The sequence below is a fragment of the Acomys minous genome (genome assembly GCF_964271855.1).
Source record: "Acomys minous genome assembly, chromosome: 17".
In the NCBI taxonomy this organism is placed as follows: domain Eukaryota; kingdom Metazoa; phylum Chordata; class Mammalia; order Rodentia; family Muridae; genus Acomys; species Acomys minous.
Window position 1 is genome coordinate 21957945 of NC_140500.1, and position 23651 is coordinate 21981595.

The 23651-nt window shown below is 48.4% G+C and overlaps 1 protein-coding gene across 2 annotated transcripts; it reads right to left on the minus strand.

The window, feature by feature from the left end:
- Positions 1-613: 613 nt before the first annotated feature.
- C1RL (complement C1r subcomponent like) lies at positions 614-19891 on the minus strand. 2 transcript variants are annotated; one of them, XM_084766793.1, is made up of 6 exons: positions 19796-19891; positions 19017-19245; positions 5010-5199; positions 3418-3525; positions 3229-3303; positions 614-1875 (listed from the first exon to the last, which is right to left on the minus strand). In XM_084766793.1, coding segments are annotated over exons 1-6 (1377 nt in total). In that variant the 5' UTR covers positions 19798-19891; the 3' UTR covers positions 614-1102. The 2 variants fall into 2 exon arrangements, with proteins under 2 accessions (XP_084622919.1, XP_084622920.1); XM_084766794.1 differs by lacking the exon at positions 3229-3303.
- Positions 19892-23651: the final 3760 nt, after the last annotated feature.

The following is a 23651-nucleotide window of genomic DNA, read 5'->3' on the forward strand; positions in this document are numbered from 1 at the left end:
TTATTATTATTATTTATTTATTTGGTTTTGAGACAGGGTTTCTCTATGTAGTTTTGGCTGTCCTGTACTTGCTTTGTAGACCAGGCTGGCCTCGAACTCACAGCAGTCCGCCTACCTCTGCCTCCTGAGTGGTCAACTTTTTATTGATTGATTGATTGATTGATTTTTAAGACAGGGTTTCTCTGTGTAGCCTTGGCTGTCCTGGAGCTGACCCTGTAGACCAGGCTGGCTTCAAACCTCCCCCAAATGCTGGGATTGAAGGCATGAGTCATCACCACCCAGATATTTTGTTGTTGTTAACTTTGAAGTGAGATCAAGGCTGGCCTTGAACTTTCAATCCTTCTGCTGCAACCCCTCCCCACCCCCAGTGGCTTGGATGTTGGCTGTGTATCACTTGCTCAGCTTGTGGGGAGGCCTGAAACCTCAAGCAAGAGCCAGCTGTGGTACTTCCATGAGCCACCGCACTTAGCAACTCCTCATTGTGAGACAGGGACAACACACCCTTTGCCAGCACAGAGCCACCATTAGGTGAGGTAACAGGTGATGCCCCCGGATTCCCGCAGATGTAAAACGAAAAAGGAAGTATTACTATAACGGCGTGTAGGAGTTGGGATAGGTGGGGAAGCCATCTGCTTTGCGTATTTGAAGGTCATCGTAAGGGTCTTGGGAATAGTTCAGAAACACAAGGCCATGAGTAAATACAGAAGAAACTGTCAGTAGATGAGGGAGAGGATTAAAAAGACGAACATGATGACGCTGTGTTTGCGAGCCGGAAGCGGGAGCACGGCCATGGGTCTGAGGCCAGCCTGGGCTACAGAGTGATATCCCGCCTTGAACAAACGAAAGGATGCTCTAAGCAAAAGTTGCTTAGATGCACAGGGCTCCCCTGGTACAAAGCCCAGGAGAACAGTCTGTGAGACGGGTGCAGTCTCTGATTTGGGATGCTGTAGGTTGGGGGAGGGGCTTCCTCTTGATTGGGGTTGCTGAATCGGTGACTTAAATCGGGTTCCCTGGCTCCAAGTGGATCCTCACTCCTGCACAATCTTGGCTGGGACCTCCACAGCGCTGCTTGGCCACTGCTCAGCCTCTCCCCGCCCCTCCGTTAGTCCTTACCTTCCATCACCCTCTTGATCCAATCCACATAATTGAGTACTTTGGTGTAGAAGCCATACCCCTTGCCACACCCGACGCCCCAGGATACAATGCCTGTGGCCACCCAGTGGCGAGCACGATCGTCCCACACCACGTAGACGCTGCCACTGTCTCCCTGGCAGACGCTATTCGTCTGCAACTCGTCCCCAACGCAGAACATATTGTCGGAAAACACCTCGGTCCGCTGCTTCTGGCGGAGCCAGGCTTCACAGGCTTGCCGGGGAGCTACAGGCAGCTTTGAGTATTTCAACTTTGTCGTTAGCCAGCCCATCTCCACACCAAACCCACTGACGTAGCCCCACAGGCCGCTGTGGTACACGGTCTCGTTGTCGGGCAGACAGACGGGGAGGAGGTTGGGGCCCAGAGGGACACTGTGTTGAAGCTCCAAGAGAGCGATGTCCCCATTGAAGTTATGGGATTCGTGCGGGCGGTAGTCCGGGTGAACCACCACCCTACGGACAGGATGGGTCCCCAGTTTCAGTAGTTCGTCTATGTCTGTGTGACCCAGAAACACTTCTACACTCCGGTTCTTTCTGAGATAGATGCTGTCCTTGGGGTATATGGTATGGGCAGCAGTCAGGATCCATCTGTCACCCAGCAGGGCTCCGCCGCCACGACCATAGATACTGGTGAAGGCTTGCCAGGGAAAGTTGCCCAGCTTAGCTCGGGAAGAACCGGAAGTCTTTGGGTCCTGGGTAACGGGGATGACTGGTCTTCCACAGACTGCAAGAGAGGAGAGGTGAGGCACGCAATCAACAGCTGTAGGAGGTTACCCTCGAGGCCCATGAGGTGGTGTGGTAGGTGTAGGAAGTTTCCAGACTCAGGAGAGGGCCAGGACCTTCCAAGCGTGTAAGGCAAAAGTACTGAGGTGAGCAGAGAATCATTCCTGACACCATGAGGCACAAATCCTGTGCAGCACAGGACAGTGGGGCCCTTTCCTGCTGTTTCAGACATTTTCCAGCCCCTTTCTTAACCCTGCTGTGCTGTCTCCTGTCCTCAGTTTGTCTTCAGTGCCTCTTGCCTGTTTTCTGTGTCCCTCTTTCCTTTGTAACGTCTCCCATGTCACCTACACTCCAACCCAGGCTGCCCTGCAATGTCCCATAGATCAGACTTGGTGGTGGTGGTGGTGGTGGTGGTGGACAGTGCTTTCATTTGAAAATATGGATTTTTACAGGCAGCATGGTGTATGCTTGTAGTCCCAGAACTTGGGAAACAGGCAGAAAAATCAGGAGTTCAAGGCCATCCTTGGCTGCATAGGGAGTTCAAGGCCATTCTCATATAGGGATATATAAGATTGTCACAAAAACATAATACGTACACACAAAAAAAGATTGAGGTGAGGTTAAAACGTGTATGACCTTGATTTTATCATGCTAAGGGGAGAAGCCAGTCATAAAAAGTCTTACATGATTCCATTTGTACGAAATGCCCAAAATGAACTTACTGAGACAGAAAGTAGATTAATTGTTGACAGGTCATTGGGGCGGGGCAGAGAGAGGCTGTGTGTGTGTATGTGTGTGCGTGTGCACACACACCCATGCACATTTGTATGTGCTCTCTTTTCTTTCTTTCTTTTTCTCTTTTTGTTTTTGTTTTTGTTTTTTTCGAAACAGGGTTTCTCAGTGTAGCCTTAGCTGTCCTGGACCCTCTTTGTAGACCAGGCTGGCCTTGAACTCACAGAGATCCACCTGCCTCTGCCTCCCCGAGTGCCGGGACTACAGGTGTGCACCACCTCTCACAGCTGTGTGTGTTTTCTTCACCTCCATTTTTTCTTTCTTTCTTTCTTTTTTAAAGATTGATTTATTTATTAAGTATACAGTGTTCTTCCTTCATGCCAGAAGAGGGCACCAGATCTCACTATAGATGGCTGTGAACCACCCTGTAGTTGCTGGGAATTGAACTCAGGACCTCTGGAAGAGCAGTCAGTGCTCTTAACCTCTGAGCCATCTCTCCAGCTCCTCACCTCCATTTTCTATCCCAGTATTTTCCTTTCACCTCATGTGCCAGCCTCCCAGGTACAGCTGAGGCCTGCTGGCACCTGGCCACTGCAACAGCACCAGACACGTGGCTACTCACCCGGCACACAGTGAAGAACGTCCTCTCCATCCTGTCTGTCATTTGGATCCCCCAAGGATGGGCCACTAATTGTCCCTGCAGAGCAGAATGAGGGACAGCAAAGAATTGGGGGTGTCCAGCTAGGAGGACAGGCTCAGAAGGCCTCAGGCCTTTTGGTAGGAAGTGCTTCCTCAGCAGGCGGGGACTCACCAGTCTGTCCCGCCTGATAATAGGGATCTTGGCAGCGGTTCTGAATCTTGGGAGGGTCAGCTCCAGATGTGGTGATGGCCTCAGCATCCCCATTGGGCTGGCTCACAGCTGTAGAGAAACAGCACTTCTCAGGGCTTTGCACAGACTTGTGAACTGGCAACTCAGGGGATGGTTCTGGCAGTGTCTAGATGGTCAGTGCACAGGACTTAGCAAAATACGAACTCTTTTTTTTCCCTTAAAGATTTATTTATTTACTATGTATACAATGTTTTGCCTGAATGTACACCTGCAAGCCAAAAGCGGGCACCAGATTTCATTATAGATGGTTGTCAGCCACCGTGTAGTTGCTGGGAATTCAACTCAGGACCTTTGGAAGAGCAGGCAGTGCTCTTAACTTCTGAGCCATCTCTCCAGGCCCCAAACTGTTTTTCATTGATCAGGTTTTCAGAACTCCAAGAGCTTGAAAACAACAGTTAGAAGTGAGTTGTGGATAAACTAGCCTTTGCAAACATAGCTGCTGAGAGTATTAATTAGCAAAACTTCTCTGGAGAGAAGTTAAACAGCTACCAAATTTAAAAATGTGACTGTGTTGTAACCCAGCATTTAACCTGCTAAGAATTTACCCCAAAGAAATTGCCATACCTCTGCTCAAAGATGTGTGTGTAAGGTTATACACAGCCACATTGTTGGTGGCAAGAAAGTATCCTTGACGGACTCACTAAATATATATGACAGCAGTGAAGGTAATAGTGTGGGCTATTAAAAGCACAACGTGTCAATGCTCACTGTATGCACGAGAGAAGGCCCAAAAGACATCCTGGAGTTGGGGCTGGAGAGATGGCTGAGCAGTGAAGACCATTTGTTGCTCTTCCGGAGCACCCAGGTTCAGGTCCCAGCACCCACATAACACTTCTAGCACTCTAGCACTAGGTGATCTGATGCCCTCTTCTGGCCTCTGTAGGTACTAGGCACACACATGATGCACAGACATACATGCAAGCAAAACACTCACACACATAATAAAAATAAATAAATCTAATAAATAAATAAATGAGTCTTAAAAAAAAAAAAAGGCATACTGCACTTAAAATGGCAGCCCCAGAACGTTCTGTACACAATACAACAAACAGATGCAACGTGTCCTCAAGGGTGTGGGATGCCTTTGGGTGAATATCTGGTATCTGGAAAGCAAGGATGCTTCTGGAAAGTGTGGTCAGTGACAAAGGCCAGAGATCAAAGAAGTCTTACTTTCCACACGTGAATTTAAAAGGTATTTGTTAGGTGCAAATATTACTTTTTCCAAAAAGCAAGTCGCTGTTTGAGAATTCCACCCACTCACCTGGCTTTCTGATTTCTCTTGATCTGCACATAGGGCCTGTAAACTTTCCTGAAAGTAATGGCTGGAGCCAAGCTATGACGGCCTCCTAACTGGGCTGCTCACTAGCAAGGTCAGCACTGGGACAAGGATAGAGTCAGTTCAGGCATCCCCAAGTCCCACCTGTCACTCATGCTTCCACTTGGTCCGTCAAGGGTCAGGGACCAGGAATGGGGTCACAAAGATTCTCTGCCTACACTCCAGGAGGGACCCTCACCTATGGCTTGGTAGAGAGCCAGGAAGCCTTTGTGGAGGTTTGTGGTCTCGTTCTTGGAGGAAGAGCGTGCTCGGAAGGTCAGCCGCAAACTTCTCCCTGAGGACACAAACTCCCTGAGGCCAGGAGGGCTCCCCAGAGGGGAGCCCTGCTGCCCACACAGCCGGGTTGCATCTGTTCCTCTGGTTGAAATCTGAAAGAGGAAGCAGAGGACAGGAAGTGTGGGGCAAGTCTGTGCCACTGGCCACAGGGTGCGGGGTCATGCCTGCCATCCCTTCAGCTCTTCTGGGAAATGATGCACTTTTGTGGAGCCCAGAAGCTGTTCATGTTGAGGTCTTCCTGAATTAGTGTTTTGTCTTATTATTGACCCCCAAGGGTCCTCCAGAATGACCATATAGTTAATGCTCTCTTACCCCTAATTACCTTGTAAAACTTACTGCTTTTTTTTCCCTTCCAGAAGATTCCTTGACTCTCTGCATTTCTCACTGGATTGTAATTTCTAAGAAAAGACTACATCTGCTTTGCCCAATATTGAGTCCCTGATACTTGTAACAGACCCCCTAGGCCTTAGTACCCAGACCTTAGCACAACTGACTCCATGATGGAAGGGCCGTTCAGGCCGTAAAACCCAGCATGCAGGCAGCACCACCTGCTGAAAGGAAAACAAAGAGCGAATCCATCAAAGACCAAAGTTCTGGGCAAGAATCTCAATGCACTCACCTTACTTTTTGGCTTTCACAGTTCTGCTTCTGGCTAATGTTCTTATTGACTGGAGTATGCCAACCCAGGTTTGGTTTGGTTTTAGTTTTTTTTGTGCTCAAAAGCTCTCCCCGAGAAAGGTCCAGTGCTACACTGGGGTCCTGTACAACCAGTATAGTCACTGGCCAACTAATAAAGACTTTTTATTGGCTTAAACCAATAGTCTTCTCTGCTGGATATTTCACTATGTTTCTGGAAGTTTCCCAGAGATGAGACCTCAAGACACCAGGGGTCTTAGATCCCCTCGGAGCAGAGACCGAGTATGGAGGTCAAAGGGCTCCTGGTGGGCGTGCAACCTGAGATGGTCCGGGTTCCCAGGACTCTCTTTGATCAATGGCTGCCTAACGACATGTCAGAGAGATCTGACACTTCCACCTCACAAGGAAACGAATTAGAAAGTCTGGTCTGTCACCTCTGGAGGTTAAGTCTGGTTAAGGTGCCTTCTGTTTGGACACACAGGAAAGGTCAGATGTGGTGCTGACCCAGTGTCTTGGATCCATGTGTGAAGTGTCACTGAATCTTCTGTTTAGGTGTATGAGTGTGTGGTGGTCACTCTTGGTTGTCTTTACTGGGGCTCTCTCTGTCTCTCTGTCTCTCTGTCTGTCTGTCTCTGTCTCTGTCTCTGTCTCTGTCTCTGTCTCTGTCTCTGTCTCTGTCTCTCTGTCTCTCTCTCTCTCTGTCTCTCTCTCTCTCCCTACCCCCCATCTTTCTGTATATTTTTCTCAGTTCTCTTTCTCTGTATTGACCAGTGGCTTTCTCTGGTGTGAGACTCTCCCTGCATTGCCTCTCTCCCAAGCTTAACAACTCTCATGTTGGGGACCCAAATCCTTTTGGCTTTGCCAAGTCATCCAGAAAAACAAAAAAAAAAAACAAAACAAAACCATATCAAACACAAAACAACAATAACAACAAGCCAAAAAGGCGTGGGGGAGGAAAAAAAGAAAACAAACAAACAAACAAAACAACAAACAAACAAGCAAACCCACCCCACCTGCCTCACTCCCAAAGTGTCCATTTGCTTTATTGCTTGACTCCTGTTTATGGTCCAGGTTGGGCTGGTCCCTGTGTGGAGGTGCTGGGAAGGGCTGGGTCTCTCTTGTCCAGGGCTCCCTGACATCTTAGCAGATGTAGACATGAGGGAGAAATAGCTCCACACCCTCCCCTACCCTGTGCATTCTCTCTGCTTCCCTGCCTGCTCTAAGCAGCCCTAAAGAAAGGGGGAAGTCGACGCCTTCTCCTTTCATAATTTGTGCCTCCTTTTCAACCAACATTCCATATAATTGGGAAATGTGAAACCCACCATTCCCTGAAAAAAAATCAGAAAAACTACTCTTGGGTTAGGCAAAGGGATCACTTCTGCCCAGTATGGCTTGTATAGAGTGGATTTTCCCTTCTGTTCAACACAGACCAAGGAGACTTTAAACAATTTTGTCTAGGTCCTTTTTTGAAGGAATAAATACAGCTGCTAAAATGATTTCCATTGTCACCGAGATATTAGGAAAAAAAACTGTAAAAGTTTTTTTTAGAAAAGGTATAAATAAGTCCTGGTTGCTGGAGGTAACTCAGGAGGTGTTTAACAACACAGGCTGCTCAAGAGATAAGACCTTTTGCATAAACTCAAAATCACCGTCACCTTCTCTGCTGATGGGATACAGTTAGACTTACAGACACCCAGCAAAGATGGTGTCTTACTCTCTGTCAGAAGACTATCTCCTAGCTGAAGGTCTCTCTCTCTCTCTCTCTCTCTCTCTCTCTCTCTCTCTCTCTGTTTTTTTTGAGACAAGATTTCACTATGTAGCCTTGGCTGTCTTGGACTTACTTTGTAGACCAGGCTGGCCTCGAACTCACAGCGATCTGCCTGCCTCTGCCTCCCAAGTGCTGGGATTAAAGATGTGTGCCACCATGCTTGGCTCACTCCAGTTATTTTTAATGATAGCACCTATAAATGTTCAACCCTCGTCCAGATTAAACAATACCCAATAACCTGGAAACAAAAAGGGAAACTGCAGTCCATAATGCCTGCCTTGGAGAGACAGGCACCTGGTGCCCTGCCAGTCACCCTGGAATGTTCTTCTCTTGCCTGTGAAGAAACCTGGGACCTCTGATCCTCATGATTCTGATTCCTCCAGAGGAACAGGTATACACTTGCATCTGAAATATGTATTCTTAACTCTCCCATTGGTAGAGGTGAGTTAACCCATTTTTGCTTTTACATGGACAGACCCCGAGGAGGTTACGGCACCTAACTTACCTGGACCAGGTTTCCCCAAGGACTTAAAAATTCTCCAGCCCTGTTTGATGAGACACTAAATGCTAAAGCTGAAGTAAAGAAAGAAAGGGCCACTGAGAGATTGCTGCGAGAGTTGTAGCTATTGGGCCTGCAGAATGTCAGTTAAGAAAGGCCAACTTTGTGCATCAGAGGCTCCCTACCTATCTTGGCTACCAGCTGAGAGGAGGCAAGAGGAGCCTGTCTCAGAGTAGGGTTGCTGCCACCTTTCAGATCCCAACCCCAAAGACTAAGAGACAGGGTTGAGAGGTCCTAGGTATAGCCAGGTATCTCTGGACACCAGAGTCTGCAGTAGAGCAAGGCCTCTATACACCAGCACATGGTTGGGGGGTGGGCACTGCGCCCTTAATCTGGACTGAGACTAAACAAAGGACATTTGAAGCTTTAAAAACTGCTCTGACTTCAGCTCTTGCCCTAGAACTTCCAGATGTCTCAAAAACCCTTTCATCTGTTTGTACACGAACAAAAGAGATTACAAAACAGATTTTAACCCAAACTTTGGGGCCGTGGAAATGTTCTGTAACAGATAAATGGGCCCTGGAGCCTCAGAATAGTCCGCCTGTCTAAGAGCTGTGGTGGCTACTGCTAATCTAATGAAAACAAAAAATAAACAAAAAACCAAACAAGTTAACCCTGGGTCAGAATACCCACAGAGCCCCATTGATACCCTCCTCTAAGGAGCACCAGAATGCTGGCTGTCTAATGCCTGTGTGACCCAGGACCAGGCCCTACTCCTGGACCACCTCTGAGTCCAGTTAGAGAAAGCCACCACTATCAATCCTGCCACCTTCTTGCCTGATGACGACCTGTAGAGGTTCGCTTATGATGTCACGAGATGAAAAATAAAGCCAGGTATGTGGGAGCAGCAGTAGCTGCTTTAACTAAAATGATTTGGGCCCAAACCAGGTACCTCAGCTCAGAGAGCAGAGTGGATCGATCTGACCCAGGCTCTTGGATGCAGAAAAGGAAAGTCCACCACCACACACACGGACAGTTGCTGTGCTTTCACTACCAGGCATGTCCACAGTATGATCTAGAGAGAAAGGGGGCCTTCTCACCACTGGGAGAAAGGCCGTTTAAAACAAAAAGAAAATCTTGGCCCTCCTGGAGTGAATTTGGACATCAAAAAGAAAATTCCCCCAAGGCAAGAATAACTGGCTTGCTGACCTTGGAGCCCAACAAGAGAAACAGAGTCTGTTAATATTCTGATGACATCTCCCCAAGCCAGTGCTGCCTGAGACTCCATAGTACAAACCAAGAGGAAATAGAGACCTGGAGCCCACAGGTTGATGGAGGACACCAGATCGTTCTCCTAGAAACAACATGGTGGACTCTGGTAACTGACCCTCACTAAGCTACTCATCTGGGTCCACAAGACTCTCTGACCAGACCAAGGTATGTTATACCTAGACTGAACAGCCTGGGTCTCAGGATGTCTCAGCCAGATGCCAGTTTGTATTCAGGTAAAATCCAAAACGGAGAGTCCTATGCAGGAAGGAGTCTGAACGAGAGGCCAACATTCACGTGAACTCTGGGGAAAGTGGCCTCACCAAGACCCAGCCTGCCAGGGAAGGATGCAAGGACTTCCTAGTTTTTACAGATACCTATTCCAGGTGTGTAGAAGTGTTCATCATCCGGACTGAAACGACTGAATTAGTAGCTGAAAAGCTCCTCCAGGAACTGGTCCCCTGATAGGCCTCCCCGTAGAAACTGAGTCTGACAATGGCCAGCTTTCATAACCAAAACATCTCAATAGTAAAAGCTTTAGGCATGGATTGGAAACTTGATTGTATATATAGACATCAGAGTTCTGGGTAGATAGAAAGAATAAACAGGACATTAAAGCCGGCTTGGGGGGGGGTGGCGCACGCCTTTAATCTCAGCAGTTGGGAGGCAGAGGCAAGTGGATCTCTTTGAGTTCGAGGCCAGCTTGGTCTACAAAGTGAGTCCAGGACAGCCAAGGCTACACAGAGAAACCCTGCCTCATAAAAACCAACCCCCAAACAAAAACAAACAAACAAACAGAAAACAACAACAAACCAGGACATTAAAAGAAACTCTAACAGCACTTTCATTAGAGTTCGGCAAGAGGGTGACAGAATTCCTTTCCTTTGCTTCGGCACCCCATATAGGGAAGGATTTACCCTCATGAGATTATGGTTGGAAGACCTCCCCTACTGCTTCAGAGACTAGCAGTGGTAAAACTCTCTAACCATTCCACTCCCTCCAGTCCTCCACACAGGCTAGTCACTGAACTACACAAAAGATCCAGGCAACCTCCAAGTCCACTACCAGCTTCTCCTTGTTTGAGGCCAGTAATACTATCTAGGCCAAGCAGGTAGCCAAAGGGGTGCTGGAGCCAACCTTGAAAGGAAGCTACACAGTGATTTTCTCTGTTCCTAGGTCCGTGACAGTGGCTGTCCTTACACTATGGGTCTGTCACATCCAGGCCAAGAACAGAAGCCACGGCTGCCATCACATAGACTGTCATCAGATTATGGACCCATTAATATCAAGGTTTTTATCAGGTCCTGGGCCCTTCCACTCCCTCCTCCTTTTACCTTCTCCTGAATCTTATGTTTTGCATGGATGCAGGGCCGTGGTCCAGTGCCCGCTGCCCTCAGGTGGGGCTTGAGAACTGAGGAAGACAGGTTCAGGGAGGGCATCTGAATGTGAGTACAGACCAGCGGCTCATAATTCATCTTGACATTTTCTCACTGGTGCCCACTTAAAATTTTGACTGTATTGAAAAAAAGATGTGGAAGTTTACCTTTTGAGACAGGAGTCCAGAGTTTACAATTTTATGCAAGCCCTGTGGCTGGCCCCTCTAGTTGCTGAAAGCAAGGGAGTTTCCATTGCACAAAATTGGGGTTGTGAAATAGAGGCTTCCTGGAAAATTCATTTAAAGAGATTTTGGTTTTGGGAAAACAGGGAAAACTTGGGGAGTCAGACTTTATGCCACAGGAAGAGACCTGAGGGAAAGATTTAAACTAGGCCTTTGGGTCCTACATATGCCAGGCCCAACCAACTCTCCTCTCCAAAGCATTCAACACACCCAGGGCCAGAGTCCCACCTCCTACTTTCCTGGATCCCATCTCTATTTTCCACTCTTGACAAGGTCCATGGCTTAGTTAATCATTCCCATACAGAGATGGACCAGGATTGCTGTCAAGCTTAGAGCTCTGGCCCCAGGCTCCAATAGGGACAGGAAGTAACCACACCGCTAGCCTATTGACTAACAAAGCTCACAGTGACCGGGACAGCCCAAATTAATGTGAGAGGACCTGGAAGTTGTCTCATATCCAAATCCTTTTACCTAGGCACGCCTCCTTATTCTGACGCCTGCTGCTCTGCCTTGTGGGTAGCTCATGTGGACAGCAGCAATGTTGCTGTGACCCCAAGGCCACTTGGTGGGCAGGTACTAGTGGTTTGACTAAATATGCCTCTGCGAACGCTTTCCAAACCGAGAAAACACTTCTACACATCTTAGTACACATTCTGTCTCTGGTATACCCATATCATGGGGAAGGGGGAAAAAGTACATTTTGAGATGGACACCGAACTATTAAAAGAGAAAGAAAGGGGGAAAAAAAGCCATGCCTTCTTTCATTTCACTCCTGGTTGGAGCTGGTACAGACATGGTACAGACAGTCTTTATCATGGGAGATTAAAACAAAACAAAACAAAACAAAACAAAACAAAAACAAAAAACCAAGCACACAGGTTGATCAGGACCTAGAGGTATTAAAAGTTTCTATTTTTGAATTAAAACAGCAGCAGCCCTCCTTCCAGAAGTGGCCCTACAGAACCCGAGAGGCTCACACTTATTTCTCATGAGATAAGTAGGTCTCTGTATGGTGGCTTTGGGAGAAACCTGTTGTTCCTATGCTGATCCATTAGGAGAAATTATAAAAACAAAAAACTCAGAAAGAAAAAGAGACAGAGATGTAGGCCGGATAATTGGTACCCATCTTTGTCCTCTTGGTCCCCCTGGCGAGCTGTTCTGCTCTCAGCGCCGGCTGGGCCTTTAGTTCTCACTCTGACTGAATTCACAGGAAGGCACTGTACCTTAACCTACATGGCCAATTATGTACCAGGTCAGTAAAATTAATGGTCCTTAGGACCAACTGCACCTCTTCAGAGCAGAATGAGTGTGATTGGACTCATTCACAAAAACCAGTGGGGGAAATGTAACAAGGCCCCAGACCTTAGCACAACTGACTCCATGATGGAAGTGCCATTCGAGCCATTAAACTCAGCACGTAGGCAGCACCACCTGCCAAAATAAAAACAAAGACCTAATCCACCAACGTCCACAGCTCTGGGAAAGTCTCTAAATGAACTAAACTTGCCTTTTTGGCTCCTGTAGTTCCACTTCTGGCTAGCTACTCTTGTTAACTGAAATGTGTCAACCTAGGATATATTCTCTTGTGCTTGAAAGTTCATCCTGAGAAAGGCTAAGGCCTACACTGGGATCCCCAACAGGCAGTGTAGCAGCAGGCCAGCTAATAAACTTTCTGTTGGCTTAACCCAGACTCTTGAGTAGTCTTCCCTGGTGGCTACCGTACAACAGCTCTCACCACAGTGCCTCGAGCGCCGCAGCTTCAAATCAGCGCGTGCGCACAATAACTCCCAACCTGTCCCCTTCCATTCTTCCAAATAACTTTCTACAGCCACCCAACATCTGTGAAGCCAGAAGACCCTCTGGGAAGACAGCCTGGGCTCCGTGCCCTTTCTCGTTTCCTCATGGGCTGTTCTCCCTCTTGCTCTGTTCACTTGACATGAAATCCTCACAGTGTGGGAATCCAAGGACATAAAACACACATGGTGTGGGTATACTGGAGACCAGATGTTCTTGCTCAACTTAGTAAAGTTTTCCCTACGCCTATAGGGCTTATGATGGAATCTCAGCAAGTGGTGCACTTCAGTCTTTGGTTTTTGCAGTGTGGGTCTCTCTACACAGCCTGGGGTGAGGTCTCAAACTCTTGTATAAACCTATATTTCCTGGATGATGCTTCTGCCCCTGCCACCTTCTCCTCCTCCTCCTCCTCCTCCTCCTCTTCTTCTTCTCTCTCTCTTTCTCTCTCTCTCTTAGACTATAAGACTGGCCTCAAGTTTATGAATCTCTTGCCTCAGCCATCATGTGCTAGGATAACAGATGCATACCACCACATCTGGTTTATTCTAGGCTGTTTTGTTTTAGGTGGAGTTTCACAATGTAGCCCAGGTTGGCCTAGAACTCAGTATGTAGCCCAGGCTAGCATTGAGTTTGTGACAGTTTCTGCCTCAGCTGAGCTACCACACCAGGCTTACTCAGGCACCTTGCCAGTTTTCCATTCACCCACTCTCTACAAATTTCACGTTTCTTCCTTCCTTCCTTCCTTCCTTCCTTCCTTCCTTCCTTCCTTTCTTTCTTTTTTTTGAGACAGGGTTTCTCTGTGTAGCCTTGGCTGTCCTGGACTCCCTTTCTAGACCAGGCTGGCCTCGAACTCACAGTGATCTGCCTTCCTCTGCCTCCCGAGTGCTGGGATTAAAGGTGTGCGCCACCTCAAGTTTCTTTATGACTTTGTCCAGCCTGACTCTGTACGGCCCACATCCACTGAGAACTTGGCAGGAAAATACTTCCCAGTCCCTCTAAATGCCTGGCTCAGACAGGCCCAATACTGACCTTTCAATGCCAACAAATGGAGCGCCCACATTAGGAGGCAGAAAGCACTTCTCAGCTGGTTGACTTGAGTGTCTCTTACTCTTTCCCGCACTTCCTCACCCTTTTCCTGATCTAACCTTCCCTTCTCATCCACTTCCCCTCCCCTTCTTCCTCCCTTCTTATATTTCTTCTCTCTGCATGTGTGAGCACTGTGTGTGCAGTATGTGTGTGTGTATGTGTGTGCAGTGTGTGTGTGTGTGTGTGTGTGTGTGTGTGTGTGTGTGTGTATGTGTGTGTGTGTGTGTGTAGGGCGGTGCACCCACTCTTGAGTTCATGTGCAGCGGCCAGAGGTCAACACCGTATGTCCTCTTTCATTCTTCTCCACGTTGTTTTCTGAAGCAGGGTCTCTCACTGGGCTGGCCAGTGGCCCCTATCTCTGCCATGGCCCCTCTAGGCCTGGGGTTGCAGGTATGTGCCACCATGCCCTGCCTTAGCATGGGTGATGAGGATCTGAGCTCCTGTCTTTTTGCTTGTGAAGCAAGTGCTTTACCCTCTGAGCCATCCCCAAGCAATTTTTATTTTTCTTAACGAGTTGAGTCAGCATCTATGTAGCTAGTCTCGAACTTGCTGTATAGCCGAGGCTGGCTTTGAATTCCTGATCCTTTTGCTTCCACCTTCCAAATGCTGGAATTATAGGCATGCAACACCATGCCTGGATAGTTCTCCAGTTTCTTTCTTTCTTTCTTTTTTAAATCTCATCTCATGAACTGTCTAATAAATGAGATTACTCAGGCTTCTAACTATAGTGAAGAGTCAGCACATAGCTGAGAGCCATACAGTCTAAAGTAAATCTAGATTTTGTTCTTAACTCCCTGTGGGACATGGAACTTCCTTTTCTCTCTTCGTGTGACTTTCTCTGGAAGGAGAAAGGAGGGAGAAATCACATCCTTGAACTTTAACTCTTCAACAAAAAGGGAAGAGCCAGTCTAGGCAATCCTACTGTCTGTGATTAAAGAGGAACTGAGCTCACAGCAGGTGCCTGCTAGACAGAGGCCGAACTGGATATGGCCATGGCCGGTTAAACTCGCAGGCATGAATGGAAGTACTTTGCAGACGAGGGTTTTGCTCAGCGGTGGAGCGCTTGCATGTGAGAAGCTCAGAGCTGCCTCCACCCCAGGAACTTAGCACTGGTCCCAGTGGTTGCATTCCCATAGAGTTGTCTCCTTCCCTACTTCAAACCCCGTTAAGAGGACTCTAGACATCCAACAGCAGCATCCACAGGCAAGGACAGAAAGAGTGAGAGGAGACGATGGCCAATAACAGCCAGGACACAGATGGCAAAGTGGACACAGATGGCAAAGTGGAGAATTGAATTTGGAAAAATGGAAGCCAACAGGAAGCCAGCAGGTTCTCACCACTGAGCTCTGCAAAGATTCTGGGTTAGGCAGGACCAAGAACCTTTCAGGGGAAAGAGATGAGGGAAAGGCTGATAAGAGGCCAGCAGACAGGAAGTCTGGGTGGGAAGACCGCAGGGTTCTGAGTCTCCACCCTATCCAACCAGGCAGCTCTTTCTAACCGACCTCGGTAGAAGAACTTAAACCAGAAGCCCTGGGCTGAGGTCCTTGGGTACACCTGACATGGGTGGTAAAGTCCAGCACCAAAACTAGAGGAGTAAAGCGAACACCAACCAACCCAACACTGAGAAGCTTCCTAGTCCTTGATCCCTGGTCTCAACTTGTTTCCAGAATGTTGGGAACCCCCAGTGGTGGGGGGACCTTGCTGAGGAACCTTACTGTGCCAAGCAAAAGACATGTACACGCTAACCTTTGGAAGGTCCCCCAGGACACCTCTAGGTCACCCAGTTAACACTGTCTGCTATGATCTGGCTAACTCAAAGCTGGATATAATTTAGTTGCATTGTCGGTAGTGGTGCCCTCTGCCTTTAATCCCAGCACTCAAAAGGCAGAGACAGAGGATCTCTGAGTTCCGAGGCCAGCCTGGACTACAGAGTGAGTTCCAGGACAGCCAGGGCTACATAGAGAAACCCTGCATCAAAACACAAACAAACCAATAAACAAAAACATAAAACATCCAGTTCCCAGTAACCACATGGTGGCTCATAACCATCTATAATGACATCTAGTGCCCTCTTCTGGCATGCAGGTGTACATGCAGGCAGAACACTGCATACATAATAAATAGATACATCTTTTAAAAAAATCAAAAAGAGAAAAGAGGTAGCCCCCCCACCCCCTCCAGGGATTCTCTGTGTAGCCTTGGCTGTCCTGGACCTGCTTTGTAAACCAGGCTGGCCTTGAACTCAGAGCGATCTGCCTGCCTCTGCTTCCCTGAGTGCCACCATGCCCAGCAGGACATGGGTTTTTAAAGAGGTAATTAATGTATTTGTGCCTTTATTGTGAGAGTGGGTTAGTTACTGAAGAAGTGTGCTCCCAGTGAAAAGGAATTAGGCCCACATTTTCCTTGCTCTTGTGCTTGCTTGCCATCCCATCATGTTATGACAGCAAAGTCTTCTCCTCACCAGCACCATGCTCATGGACTTCCCAGTCTCCAGACCACGAGCAAGATAAACATCCACTGCTTATAAGTCACCCAGCCTGTGGCATTTTGTTACAGTACAGCAGCAGAAAATGAACTGCGATACCATCTTTTGTTTTTCAAGACAGGGTTTCTCTGTGTAGCCTTGGCTGTCCTGGACTTGCTTTGTAGACCAGGTGGGCCTCAAACTCACAGCGATCCACCTGCCTCTGCCTCCCGAGTGCTGGGATTAAAGGCATGTGCCACCATGCCTGGCTGCTGCGATCCCATCTTTAAACCCATCCCTTGACAAATGTTAGCTATTCATGTAGCACTTTAAATCAGCAGCTTAGTGGTTTAATCTTAAGTACAAATGGCTAGGCAAATATTACTAGACATTGCAAGAAAAGTCTCTCGGACAAAAAGCAGAGGTGAAGACAGGCAACCGGTGAAAAGAAACTTGGATAAAACACTGATAATGCAGAAAACAGAAGAAACATTTAAGACTAATCCCCACGAGAGGGGAACAAGCAGATGTTGCACATGTGGGGTAAGAACCACATATTTAGAAAGAATGAGTCCTTTATGAAGAAATCATCAACTAAAAGGGCTTGAATGTGAATGTGGGGAAAGTTGGGGCCTGAACTGCAGCTCAGCAGCTCAGTGGCAGAGCGTTTGCCAGTGTGTGGGGGACCCTGGGTCAATTCCTAGCACCACAGAAAGGAAAGACAAAGAAATAGTCTAGAAAGCGGAGCAAAAAGACCAGGAGTTGGAAAACGGAATAGAGCAGAGAACTGAACTAGAGACTAAGTCCACCACACGTGGCTGCTGTAGCGCAGGAGAGAGTGGTGGCTCACAGCACCTGTAGCTGCAGCGCCAGGGAGTCTGATGTCCTCTTCTGGCCTTCACTGGTACCTGCCAGCACAGGGACACACATATATACACGTGTGTGAGAGAAAGCGTGCATGCATGCATATGCACACACACACACATTAAAAAGGAACGTGAAAGGAAGCAGTTGTTTGTAAATTATTAAATTAATAAAGCAAGGACGTTTCCAGAATTAAAGGACTAGGTTAAAAGTGTCTTGATTTAAGGACACTCCTCCACCCTACAATGAGCAAAGAGCCATCTGTATCACAGCACATATCAAATGAAAGTTCAGAACACTGGAATAAGGGACATGTTTGCAAAATTCTAAATAGAAAAATGGAAGATTTAGAATGATAGTAGCCTCAGACTTTTAAACAATATTAGAGATAGAAGACGATGTCATCAACATTCTGGAAGCAATGACTTCAAATCTGGAATATTATACCTAGGTAAACTGTCCACCCAAGGTGAGGGTCAAACAAAGGCACTTAAGCCATCTAGAATTTCTGCTGGGCATGGTGGCGCATACCTTGAATCCCAGCACTCAGAAGGCAGAGGCAGGCAATCACTGTGAGTTTGAGACCAGCCAGGTCTAAGAAAACGAGTCCAGGACATCCAGGGCTACACAGAGAAACCCTGTCTCAAAAAAAAAAAAAAATAACATATCCTTTCTAAGGAAGTTACTGGAGAGTGACTCCTGGGAAACCCACAAGCTATAGAAGAAAGGAAATGTAATTGCCATCTACTATGTGCTCAGATGCGAGTGCTGTAAAGTCCTAACTGTAAATAATAAACATTGGGGAGTTTTAATTGATAATACAGGACAGTGGGAGAATGGGTGAGGGGGACTGAGGGTGGTTAAGGTCTTACAGCTGGAGTCAGTACTCACCTTCTATAGTTGGAAGTTTAAAGAAAAATGAACGTGAGACAAATATTCAAAAATGCATAGAAGAATAAGCACCCCATTTATACATATGAAGGTAAATACTGCTGGGACAGCTAAATTGTAAATGATTGCCCCTCACAGAGGCTGAGACCCCTGCTTCTCACCCCTACCCCCCTTAAACACCCCCCCCACCCCCCCACCCAACCTCTGTACAGGGATTTGGATCTGAGGTCCTGGCAAGCACTCTACTAATGAACTGTATCCCTAGCCCTTTAATCAGACATATAACCAAAGCACTCAGAAGGCTGGGGCAGGAGGGTTGTGAATTCAAAGCTAGCCTGCGTGACTTAGTTTTTGTGTCTGAGACAAGATGTCCCCCTATGTAGCCCAGGCTGGTTTTGAACTTGCTCTATAGCCCGGACAGACTCTCATCTTCTGATCTCCCTGCCCCAGTCTTTTAAGCTCTGGGATAACAGGTTTGAGCCACCACATCTGGATAGGATGAATTACAAAATTATACGCAAAACTTGTTTTGTCATATGATAAAATTGAACCCAAAAGATAACATAAAGTATGATTTAAAAAGACTCTTATTTTGAATAATGCCCTTGCTGTAATTTTGTGACCTCTCTTTCTAGATGAAGCTGGTCCTCACTTGATACTTACATCATTTGTCATTAATTATGTCCATTTTCCTAATTAACAAGACCTACATACAGCATGTGCAGTCCCAGACCTTTGCCTGGATTGTAGACCAGTGATATTTATGTGTCTCCTTGTAAGTCCTCAAAACCCAGGGCCCGCCCTGCGGCCTTCCCTTTAAGAGTTTGGTCAGACCTTGTGGGGTTGCCCTGGACAGGGATGTTGGTGGGATGTTGTGTACTGGGTAGACAGGCTGAGCTAGGCCCCAGGGTCTCTGACTCGGACACTTGATCCTTCCTCTAGTTGGGTAATTCAGGGCAGAGTTACCTCCCACTACCCATGGAAGGCTCCCTCCCCAGAGCCCCTTGCAGGTGAGCTCACTATGACAGAGTCCCCTTCACAGCCTGGGGACGGCTCCAGATCAAAGTCCTGGAAGAACAGCCTCACGGCAAACCCCTCTGAAGCCTCGATGTCGGTGTGGCTCTCCTGGCCTTTGACATACGGCTCTGGGTATCCGGGGGATGTCAGTTGCTGCGGTAGCTGCTGGGCCAGGAGCACCGAGGCCTTTGTGGGACAAGTATGAAGGAGTCCCCAGAGGAGCAGCCAGCACCTGTGAGTGAGCAGGGGGAGACGAGGAGAGGTCATAGAGCTCTACCTGTGGATAGAGTGGGTTGTGGCAAGTGATGGCAAAGTATTGACAGGCTTGGGGCCCAGCAGCTGTGTCCTTAGCCCCAGAGTGTTGGGTATTTTCTGATGGCGCCATCCTCACTGGAGTCAGTGTAGGTTCCCACCCAGGTTTCTCGGCAGGCTGATCCCCAAAACTGCAGGCTTTCTGTCCTATGAAGGCATTGCTATGGCTCCTTTCCCTTAGGAGTCCTGTCTAAGCTAGGTGGCCTCCTGCCTCAGCCAGTCTCAAACCCACCCCAGAGTACAAGTTAGGGGGCTTTTAAATATGATTCAAACAGACCACATCCAGACAAATTCAGTTAGTTTCCACTGGGTTGTCTGTCTGTCCACACCGCCCCCCCCCCCCCCCGTGTGTGTGTGTGTGTGTGTGTGTGTGTGTGTGTGTGTGTGTGTGTGTGTATGTAACCCTGTGACCTGCCTTCCTCTCTCCCTGCCCCTTTCCTCCTTCAGGGCCCTCTATGGGGCAAACTCACATCTTGCCCGTGTAGCGTGTAGAGGGAGAACTCCACAGGTGGTTCTCCAGCTAGGGGGACCAGGCCTCTGGAACAGGTTAGAGTGCTTGGCCCAGGCCAGGCAATAGGAGGTGGGGCTACAGGAGGCCCTGTGGGGCGGAAAGCAGAAATTACTGGAAATGACTTAAGGTACTCTGGGTTCAGGGCCACCTGCTGGCAGACCGAGGAATAGTTCTCACTGTCATTGAAAAATCTTCAAAATCATGCTGGGGGCTTTAGAGAGCAGAGTGGGAGAGTGCTGACCCTTGACTGTTGTGCATTTTTTTTGGGGGGGGGGGAGGCTGTTGAGATATAGTCATATACAACCTGGACAGGCCTTAAACTTGCTATGTAGTGGAGGCTAGGCTGGTCTTGAACCCCTGACCCTATGATTATAGGTGCGTGCCCACGTTGGCCTTGGAACTCACTCTGCAGTCCAGACTGGCCCCCAAACTCATGGTGTTCCTGCTGCCTTAGTCTCTAGAGTACTGGGATTACAGGCACACACTCGCATACCCAGCTTTTCTGGAGTATTCTTTTACTCTATGTGTCAGTTGTGGGTACTGTGATGCTTCTTATGACTGGACTTCTGCCTGTCATGGGCTAATCTTTTCTCCCCTTCAGTTACATCGCCGCGATGCCTCTTGGAGAACGTGAAGATTGTGACCCAGGAACTTGAATCTTCCTTGAATGTGAACTTCCTTGAACTTGAGTTCAAGCCCTTAGTCATTTCGGTCCCAGCCACAGCACCTGGAGGCTCCTTGTCTGGCAGGAGCAGGGCTGTGGTCTAGCCGAGGCATCTCCAAATCCCTACAGCTCAAGCTGTAAGGCCAAGATCAGGAGCCACAGCTTGAGGTAGAGGACTTCACCCTGCACCCAGCAAGGGAAGACACCCACTCGTGGCTTGGTGAGTGTGGGATGGTTAGGGAGCACGTGGGGAGGTGGGTGGTCCTGCTCTTAGAGGAATCGGGTGCTTGGAAGGGTTGGCATTCTAGAGCACATGCCAACCCGAGAGAGTCAGCTGCTTCTTCCGTGTTGCGTGTGGCTGCGTTGCTTCTCACAAAAGCAACACATCACGAACACAGAGATGGCCCCGATAGGCACACATGTTTGAAGGCTCAGTCCCCTTCAAACTGTGCCCTTGCTGGAGGAGGTGTGTCCCTTGGGAGGGGGCTTTGAGGGTCAAAGCCTTCAAAAGCCCATGTCAGGCCCAGTCTCGGTCTCTTTCTGCCTGCAACTTGTGGACCACATGGGAGACCTCAGGTTCTTTTCCAGCACCGCGCCTGCCTGATGGTACATGCCTTCCCCGTGATGACAAGGAACTAACCCTCTGGAACTGTTAGCAGTTAATAGCTTTCCTCTGTAGGTTGCCTTGGCTGTGATGTCTCTTCACAGCAATAGAATAGAGACCATGAAAAGTATGTTCAAGGTTTTCGTAGACTTAAAAAGGTTAGGAGCTGGGCAGTGGTGGCGCGCACACACCTTTAATCCCATCACTCAGGAGGCGGAGGCAGGTGGATCTCTGTGAGTTCAAGGCCAGCCTGGTGTACAGAGTGAGTTCCAGGACAGCCAAGCCTACATAGAGAAACCCTGTCTCAAAAACACAACACAAAGAACATCATCATCATCATCATCATTATGGTTAGGAGCGCTGCAGTCCATGCCGGCAAGGGAATAGCCAAGAGTGAGGGTCAGGGCACATACAGTTTCCCAGACACAATATTGAGAGGCAATCCACCTCTAGTGTGCCATGTCCCAAGCCCACGCACACCTGGGGATGATTCCCCACTTTCCCCCTTTTTCCTGGCTGGGATAAAATCCAAGGCCTCGAACATTCTAAACAAGTGCCAGGTACTGAGCTACATCACCAGCCCTTTTCTGTTAGTTTGTTTTGAGATAGGGTCTCGATGTGTAGCTCAGGCTAGCTGTGACTTCTTAGCATCATGAGGGCTAGGATTGTAGGCAGGTACCTGTTCTAATGCCATCTTGGGAGGAGTGGGCCCCGCTGGACAGGCTCCTAGGGACCACTGAAACCTATTTCTTCCTGTAACTATTAGGGCCACACAGAGTTCCTGAGAAGCCAGAGGTTGTTCATACCCGCAGGGTGACAGTCATTTTGCACCCCCTCCCCCCACCACCAACCTGTCAGGAAGAAAGCAGCTATGACTAAGGTGAAGAATCCTTCAACAGCTGGCCTTGTCCTCTTGTCCTTGACAGTCTGCAGAGGCCCATCTGCATTCTATTCCTGAGCTGCTGGTCGGTCACTAAGAGAGGCGGGAACCTGATTGCCCAGGCTAGCCCCTTAGACAAGATGTCCTTGGGACTCTTTTATAGAAGAGAAATGAAAAGGCTTTGAAAGGTAGACTCCTGAGCAGGTGTCAGAACCCACAGCTCTGTCTTGCATGGGACTAAGGGGTATTTTGGGACACACTGTTCTGACTTAAATGGAACTTTGGGGTTTCTTGGGGCAGAAGGTTTTTACTTTAAAAACAGAAGAAGTCCTGGGAGAAATCAGAACGGGCACTCATCCTGCATAGCCAGGAGCTGAGGTACTGGCTGAAGGCTGGTTGGAAAGACACAGGCAGTCAAGAGGAGAAAGAGACGGGGCCAACATGTGCTAGTCAGTCCCTGTGGTGAGGAACCTAAAATGAACAGGAGGATACAGTTTACTCCCACCCTGGTGCTAAGGCCAAAGTTTGTGTCTGGGTAAAGGGGAGGAAGCCTCCGGGGCTCGGGACTGGAGGGGGAGCTTGGTGGCTGTGTGTGCAGCTGGTGACTGATGACCCCATGCTCTGAGGAGGAGCAGGTATGTCTCTGCCCTGCCTTCCTCACCACCTCCCTCCCCTTCTCCAGCTGGCAGAGACAGGAATGTGGAGTTTCCTCAGTAGCTTCTTTCCGGGCCAAGAGAAGCAGAGGATCATGAGGCACATAGTGAGACACTGTCTCAAAAATGCAACAAAAGTGGCCATGGTGGCACATGACTGTAACTCCAACACATGGGAGGGAAGTGCGGGAAGATCAAGATTTCAAGCACACCCTTACATACACAGAGGCCACAAGCTTGGCCTATATAAAGCCTGTCTCAAAACCCACAAGCAAACAGGCAAACACCAAGCATACTGACTGCCAGCGTACATGGTTTTAGTTCTAAGTCTTGGGAGGCAGTGGCAGGCTGATCTCTGTGAGTTTGAGGCCACCCAGGACTACATAGTGAGACCCTGTTTTAACGAAACAAAGCAAAACAAAACAAGAAGAAAGAGGGGAAAGGAAAGAAAACAAATGCATGACTGTAATCGCTTAATAGAACAAAGCAGAGGCAGAGGAGAAGCCTGTGAGGTCAAAAAAAGTGGAAACAAAAAGATTCTTACCCAAAGAACAGAGAAAACATTTTTTAAAATGAGCAGAAACTCAGGGGCCCGTTGGAAAATGTAAGGCTTCTGGATCCCTGCGCCCCTGTAACTTCAAGAGGAGATGGAGTTATACAGAAGAATCATGTGAAGAAGTGATGGCGTACTCCACTGGTACAGAATCCCTCTTTACTGAGGCATTAGTCACTACAGCCAAGATATGGAGTCAGGTTAGAGGACCATCAGCAGGCCAATAGGACATGCAACACATAGTGGTGTTTTATTCAGACAAAAGGAGGAGGAGGAGGAGGAGGGGGAGGAGCAGGAGGAGGAGGAGCAGGAAGAGGAGGAGCAGGAGGATGAGCAGGAGGGGGAGGAGCAGGAGGAGGAGGAACAGGAGGGGGAGGAGGAACAGGAGGAGGAGGAGCAAGAGGAGGAGCAGGAGGATGAGCAGGAGGGGGAGGAGCAGGAGGAGGAGGAACAGGAGGGGG